The sequence below is a fragment of the Varroa jacobsoni genome, unplaced genomic scaffold (genome assembly GCF_002532875.2).
Source record: "Varroa jacobsoni isolate VJ856 unplaced genomic scaffold, vjacob_1.0 scaffold_1187, whole genome shotgun sequence".
In the NCBI taxonomy this organism is placed as follows: domain Eukaryota; kingdom Metazoa; phylum Arthropoda; class Arachnida; order Mesostigmata; family Varroidae; genus Varroa; species Varroa jacobsoni.
Window position 1 is genome coordinate 45,394 of NW_019214089.1, and position 7,830 is coordinate 53,223.

Genomic DNA, 7,830 nt, shown 5'->3' on the forward strand with positions numbered 1-7,830 from the left:
GTTTAAACCAAGACTTCCAACTGCCAGTTGTTTCTACGCCTATATCTGAACAAAGTCGGATATTTAAGTGATTTTTTTGGCATATGTAGCTAATGAAAAAAGTTTTCAGTTTAACACAAAAACAAGTAATTTGGATATCTTATTTTCAACGCAGTTTTTTTTTTATGAGCCTTTACATTTTCGCCGCCAATGTTCCTATCACTTAAATCTCTTCGATATCAGAAAAAAGCCGCTAGGAGCCAGTTCTCGTAGGCACTGTACATGACTAATCAACCCAGATTTGTTTCCATTACGATTACTGGAAAATGAGACGGTATTTTGTCGTGGTAAAACACTTTTAAATGCGGCCGTTTTTCACAACGTCTGTCTTTCTTTTGTAAAAAAATGGTAGACAGCATGTGCCCGTTACTATTTTCCTGTTTTCAATCTGGTTGATTAACACAACTCTATAACTGTCCCAGTTTCCTGTTTTTTAGGTGATACGCTCTTCGCGGTCCAGTATGTCAATTTTGGCTGGCTTTCAAGCAAATTGTTGTGCATCCATGTTCCACTTCTAGTTATTAATCACTGCCGAAACTTCGAGACAGTTCGTCTGAGCCACTTCAACCAGACTTTAAGAATGTTCATTCGAATGCTTCTTTAGTTGTCAATGAACAACTGCGATTAACTTTTTCATGCCTAAATTTTCAGTCACCTTTCCAAATACTCACAACTTGTGCTATCTTTTATACTTCGACAAATGTCTAATTTTTGCCATACGATCGGTAGCGATTATAATTTTTGGCCGCATCACACGTTCACCAATAACCAAGGCACTATTATCGCATTTTCGAAACTCAACTATAACAAACTATGGTACAGAGTCTCCGTAAACTACCCAGGTACCACTCTCGTGAACGTATTGCCTTTAAAATGTAAACATTTAACGTTTAATTTTCACAAACCTGTTACTGTTTATTAAAACAAACAATTATTGAGTAACGACTAAGTACCTAGAATAACTCAAGGTTTTCATAGGTATGGTTTAGCGCATATGCAATTATATCACCAAAATATTTTTGACAATTAACATCATTTCTATGTTGAGACTGGAAACCAATGACGATGATCATGTTTATTCTATTCAATCTCCGTTCGTATTACTTTCATTTTAAATTCAGGATTTAAACCGCTCACAAGCTTATTTAAAATGTTCCCTCTTCGAAATCTGCAAATGCCTCGATAATAGAATTAAGCGAACATTATTCTGTTGGACCCTTTGGCACAACGCACGTTTCGTGCTGTTTTTTTTTTTTTACTATACATACTATACATAGTAGTCAAATGGGTTTAAATCTAGGCCATTCGGCTATATCTCTATTTCAGAACATAGGCCTCGGCCGGGGATTTGCTTTCCCCGCAATAAACACATTCTCTAAATCGAAAACAAGCCAGCGATTGTTTTGTTGATTTTTGCATCGGTAAAACATTTGAAGATGACTGACTGTTCCACGCTTAATAAAAATGAGCGATTGACATTGTCCAAATCTCTCGGCTGTATTGTCCTTGAAAAAAAACCTGTCCAATTTTCATGACAAACGACGTGCACGTGAGATCTTCCTGTACGACTCGTGATATAGCAGCTCTTCTCAATTGAAATTTTTTCGCTAGCGACCTCATCGAAACAAAACAATCGTCATTATGCACGTTCGAATCGGATACTAACAAACCTTCACTTGAATTCCGATGATGAAGCACTACTTTCCGATATCGTTATTGGATTAACTACTATTATTACTAAGTATGTTTAAGTTATAGTCTATTTAAATACAGGAAGATCTTCAGAATTCCAACTAGGCCTTTTAAAAATTCACGATTGCAATATCGAAACGTTATGGAGTCACGAACGGACTACCCGAAAATTAAACCTTGATACCTGATGAACAAGCACCTAAAAAGTCATTAAACAATTACTTGCCTGATCGAGATGCTCGAGCGCCTGTTCATATTGCCCCTGGGCATAACAGCATTTTGCCAGCAGGAAGCGTGCGTCTGTAGCTACGTTCGATTTTTCCGCATCGCTTTTGGTGCAATCCGACAGGTAACTACAATATCAAAAAGCAACAGCCCGAATGTCCACATAACCAAGTTGTGTCTTTAGAGGCTTTAACAAGCTAGGCGACTAAAAGCATTATGGACGCAAATTCGTTTAAATGTAATGTTCCTACAAAATGAGTATCTCTGTTTAGAGACATAGTGCGCATAGAATGAAAACTTACCGTTTGGCCTCGGTGAGTGATGTTCGAGCTTTAGAGATATTATTCTCAACTGGAGGGTTCTCTTCCAGATACATTTCTAATTTCGCCTCGCCTGTAATGACATTATCACTATCTCAATATTGAAAACTGCATTTGACACACATACAGGTATGTTCCGAAATACAGGATACACTTTTGTAGAATTGTATTAATGTACAACTGTAGTCGCAACTGTTAGAGCTATATGAACCAAAATTAGCTAAGCGGTACCGTTGAAAAAAAAATCGCTTGCACGGGTGAAGAAGGAATATATTTAGTGTGTTTGCCAATGACCCCCTCTGCCGTTGTGGCCTGAATAACAGCAAATCGTTAACGTTCATAAGATAATCAGTTAAAGACACACTGGTGCCACAGCTCAGGTTACTTTGACCCAAGGCAGAATCATACAGGCCATTAATAATTCTGTGCGAAGCAGTCAATTAAAGTGATTGGAACCTTGAGATATTGTCTTTATGATTCTTGGTCAATCGTTTGCCTCAGTGTTTTTGTAAAAACGACAATAACTGACGTATAAAAAAGCAGCACCTTTATTTGTACATCAATGAACCGAATATGGGTATTGCGAATGGTACTGATTCTGTCGGATATCTGAAGCAAGTGAGCCCATGTGGTTAAAGACGGAACTACTAAGATGATTCATGATTTTTGCCTCTTGTTCCATGCGGTAGGACGGCAACTGGCAACGGAGTCGCCTGTAACAGGGTTTCCATTTGCGAGAATAAATAGCTATCTCCCTAGATGAAACTACTTAGTGATGCGACGGTCACGGATTATTATGAGTATCTGCTACTGGGAAAAGAATGCCGCCGTTTCCTGTAGTTAAGTTTTCCTTTAGTGAAGACATGCCTGCCTTTTGAAACCCTCTAGCAATATCTGCCACCACAGATGATGCCTTCCACGCACTTTTCCCAATACGACTACGTCATAGACTATCACCTTTCCATAGTAAGGAGCAACAATGTTCTTTCTGTTGGGCTGTAGAAAGCCGATTTTTTTTTGACTCGCAGACTGCCACATTTAGACGTTGTGCCTTGTAACGATGTGAACGACATTTTTCAAAAACAACTTAATCACGCTAAAATTTGTATGTGTCTCACAGTTATCTGAAAATAACAGGTACGGCTTTCCAAAAAAACAGCGAATGTTGCGATAGATAGTTTAAGGCACTGTTTAAAACACGAACTTCCTTTAAGATTTATCAGAACGAGTTGACGAACCCTTGCCTTCCAGCGGGTACACCCATTACAACGTGTTTTTTAAAGTGCGCCCTGGATAAAACGCATAATACACGGTATATAGTCTTCCCAATTGCAGCTTAAAAAGCGAGTATTATAGCCAGGGCCCCGCACTCTTGCTAGGTTGAAAGCAAGTACGCCTACAAAGTTCATCACCGTAATGAATGACGTCTCATATAAATTAAAGATAGTGTAGGGAATAAAACCATATGGTTTTATCAAAGTTCGGCGACTATCAAAAAATTTTTGACCATACCTTGTTAAAACGTCTTTTCGAGTATTTGCGAGGAAAGCTGGTCCGTACGAGGAAAATTATGACTCAATTCACTTCTACACTATGGCCATAGTGTAGGCTACACTATAGGCTGCTAACCCTATAGTACGTCTATAGTTCAATTTTTCTGCTGATCGGTACGCACTCGGCTTCGCGTTGAGCATGGTACAAGGTTGCATGAACCTTGCGCATTGCAAAACGTATGCTGCTAATGGTATCCCTTGACATGCATCAGACACAAGCTACGAATGGACGAAGTTTGGAATACCAGCAGCCGCAGCGTCTTCTGTAGTCTTGAGTTATCGTTACAGTGTGATTGTACAAAACTCAATTACCCGCTTCGTTAACGGAAAGATCTCTAGACGCAACAGCTGCAGCCGCTTTTAACGCGGTATCAGATTGGCGTTCTGCCTTTCTCGGCTTTTTTTGCGTGTACGCACCATTTTGAGACCACTGGTCGCGCTGATATTATCGTTGAGTCATACTAAATTATTACCGAGCTTATTTATGGATGTACGTACTAAAGACGATTCCAAGTTCCTCGTGAGACCATACACAGTCACCATTTATAAATATGTACTAAATTGACAAATAACCACTGGTTAAAAAAGATTTCTGATTACCAAATGACGTTCATAATATATATAGAATGACAGCATGAAGGACGACGACCAGTTAGCGCCCGTCGGCTAAATATTTTGTGCATTTAATGGTGGCCAGACTGTACGCTACCTTTACCTCGGTTATTCGTTACTTGTAGGCTGTGCTCAGACATAAAAGTCCATTATATCTGAATATGAATTTTGAGTCTAAAATTAAATGGTTCTGAATGTTTTTGAATCGAACCGATAGAAGCTGCAATAAAACTAACTTCTGCAACTTACCAATAAGCAGATTAGCGAGATGAGCTGAGTTGCCCATCGCACTCGCCCTCTGCCGCAATTGTTCCGCAGTCTCTTGCAACTTCCGCCAGTTCGACTCATCGCGGTATCGGTAAATTTCACTATCCAAACCTGAATAATGAAAACACAAATAACGACGTATTTTTGTATTTGCCAAATCACAGGAAGCAGTCATGTACAATGACTTTAAAGGAGAAGACAGGAAATAATAATTGACTAAATGCGTATATCAAACATGAAATAGCACAAGGTCTATCGGATAGTATTTCACCACTACTATAGAAATGTCAACATAACAATTTGTTAAAGAAACAAACTATCAAAAGTATTATAATATTGCACTGTACAAGAGGGCTAACAGGGTCAGACTTGGTGCTTTCAAGACTTGACCCACTAGCGGTATTAAAATGCCGAGTTACAATAATGTAAAACGATGTCAAACATCTTGCAAGTGTTTTGTTATACATAAACCTGTTATTATGAGGAATAGCTCAACACCTGAAGCAACCGGAATAGATGATACTTATATATCATTGATGATTATCACTCACTTAATCTAACAAAAATGAATAATTTCTGTTTCCGAAAAGATTGTTCTCCATGGTAAAGCTCCCATACTTGTCAGTGGTGGCAATTTTTTTTAGCGCATTAGGCAACATTACATATTAGGCCTAGAATACGAGGTTTCAGTTAATATACACGTTTGCAGGAAAGCAATTAATCTTTACTAAAAGGTTTATTTGTCATTTAATCGTTTACCTAGCTATAATATTTTCATTTCAGTCTTTCGCATTGGACAGTACTGCTTCTAATAATTTGAGCAAAAAAATATGAACAAGTGGTTTTGGGTACTTATTAGCCCTTGGCTATTATATTAGACGAATATCTTTGGAACAAAAGAATTTGTTATTATTTTTACTGGAACTTTTAATGAAAGTACATCCGACAAGGTTCGCCGTATTAAAAAATGCCTACCAGTCGAAGTGGTACTAAAAGATTTTACTTTTTGGTTTTATCAGGTTGAATGCTATTTTGTTGTTGTCTGAAGAACGTACAGCCGATGCAAAATGGCCTACTTCCATTTTTAGACGGTTACACACGAGTTACTCAAACAAATGAAACAGATGAGACGAAAATGGAGCTCATCGCAAAAAGCTGTCGATGATGGAGTCGGCAGCCTAAGATGACTTAGATACCACAAACTGTAAGGGACGCTCCACGCCCCAAACTTATCTTAATAGAATGCAAAGTACTCTTTCTGTTAGTTGTAGACAATTAGTAGATAATCACACCTACACAAAGTCCGTTCGTTCCAATGAACTTTGGCTAGAAAAAAAAAAAAGGAAAGCATTCAAAGAAAACAATGGAAACAATATTCCTCCTTGATTGAATCATCACAAACAGCTAACATGTTTAAAAATGACACATTCCTAGGCAAGGTAACAAAACATTAGTATTATATTTTATATGATAATATTACAGTTATGGTTATGCCCATTGACTTCTAACAGTTTGTAAATCGACTTTTTTTGCTGCACAGTCCAATCCCTTATTACTGCAGTTATTTATAATTGACTACTAGTAGACCTGCTCCAGCTTTAACGGAAAATCAATCTCAGAACGAATTCAATCGAATTATTCGTTATCGAAGTAAAATAAGTTCCTATTAATCTGCTGTTATAAATATTCAGGCAATGTTGCAATTCAAACGTTTGTCAATGATTGCAAGACTGGGGCATAGTGCTATGCCACACTGACCAGAAAGGCAATCACTTCTCTTTTTTCGCCTAATATTAAACTACAAATACGCACGCTTTTCCTAAGATAATGTCATACATCTATCCCATAATATCAGCTCAACCTAAGAACCTTAGTGCCTCATCAGTTGACGTGTTTTGTAGGATGTTCCGTAGACATTTTCAAATGGTAAACTGCATGTGCATATATTGTCATAAATGTAATCTTTTTTCTATGATTATCAATTTTATTTGTATAAAATATAATCGTTATTATAATTCTTTCTGAAATTTGTTAAGCTAAAGATAGGTCTACTCGACAATGTTGCAGACTGCTGATTTTTCTCTGATTCACTAATTTGGTGCGAGCTGTTTTCTTTTAGAGAATTAACTTACCTTTGGCTTTGCTGGCCGTTCTCGACGCCATTTCAATCGTTGCCTCTTCAAAGTGATGGCACCGTTGTCGCTACTGCTGTTATTCTGTTCAGTGAATGAACCCCACCAATCACTACCGCCACAGGCCGCCGGTCCTGTTGGTTCGTCTATCTTCGAAAGTAAGCCAGCGCGCAAAGCATTTAACTAGCACTGCACTGCAGCTCACCTGAACACACCGACTCGTTCGCTCTCTAACGTCATCATCGACTCTGAGATGGTCCTACGATCATGACGCCACTGACGACGACCACAAGCACGATGATAACGTTGGGACAACTGAACAGTTGTCGTGAGTAGGTGGTGGTAATACTGATAGCATGATTCCAGCTGCTCGAAGTCGTCGTTCGTCCTCACATCGACTCAACGTGTGGCCAGAGGAATGACAGTTCACCCTTCTTGCTGCGGCAGTGACGGACCGACGCAGCAGCTAGCCTGAAGCGGCCACAGAGCAGCTGCTAGGGGTGGTAAGCAGCAATCCGACATCGGTGATGCCACCCACCCCAGCATCAGCGCCCTTCGGAGGTTATGCAATCCTAACACACAGGAATACAGGCATGGCCAAGCACAAGAGTAGGCGACGATATACCGCAACACCTCCAGCCAGCTGATCCCGCAACGACTCTATAAGTAGACGACAGATGAACGAACGAACGAACTAGCAGCTGTATAACTGTATAAACAGTAGCAGCAGTAACTAAACCCAACGTTCCAGGATTACTATAACTTCGACTGCTGTTTTGATGATGTTGTGGTTCAACAGCAGCAGCTGTTGGTGTCGGTCTAGGTAGTGCCAGAATGTCTGCCAAAATTTGTCAATAAACCCGTGTTTCTTACTCGAGCATCAATACGAGCTCAACTATAGCCCGTATGATGTGCTCTAATGGTCTTTCTGCACGTATTGTCTCCACTACTAGAAAGACGGTGCATGAGTCAGGAATGTTCGATTCATCA

At 39.3% G+C, this 7,830-nt stretch overlaps 1 protein-coding gene across 1 annotated transcript; it reads right to left on the reverse strand.

Annotated features, from left to right (window-relative positions):
• Positions 1-14: 14 nt before the first annotated feature.
• On the reverse strand, positions 15-7,816 carry LOC111267430 (tetratricopeptide repeat protein 7B). The gene is made up of 4 exons (XM_022845669.2): positions 6,841-7,816; positions 4,691-4,819; positions 2,259-2,349; positions 15-2,084 (listed from the first exon to the last, which is right to left on the reverse strand). The coding sequence occupies exons 1-4, from the start codon at positions 6,869-6,871 to the stop codon at positions 1,931-1,933; spliced, it is 405 nt and encodes a 134-aa protein (XP_022701404.1). The 5' UTR covers positions 6,872-7,816; the 3' UTR covers positions 15-1,930.
• Positions 7,817-7,830: the final 14 nt, after the last annotated feature.

Excerpts from the sequence above, each read along its gene's own strand:
- LOC111267430 (XM_022845669.2), bottom strand. The coding sequence starts at position 6,871 with ATGGCGTCGAGAACGGCCAGCAAAGCCAAAG. Across the intron at positions 4,820-6,840 it reads AACGGCCAGCAAAGCCAAAG|GTTTGGATAGTGAAATTTAC; the intron begins GTAAGTTAATTC and ends TTCATTATTCAG. Across the intron at positions 2,085-2,258 it reads TCACTCACCGAGGCCAAACG|TTACCTGTCGGATTGCACCA; the intron begins GTAAGTTTTCAT and ends TTGATATTGTAG.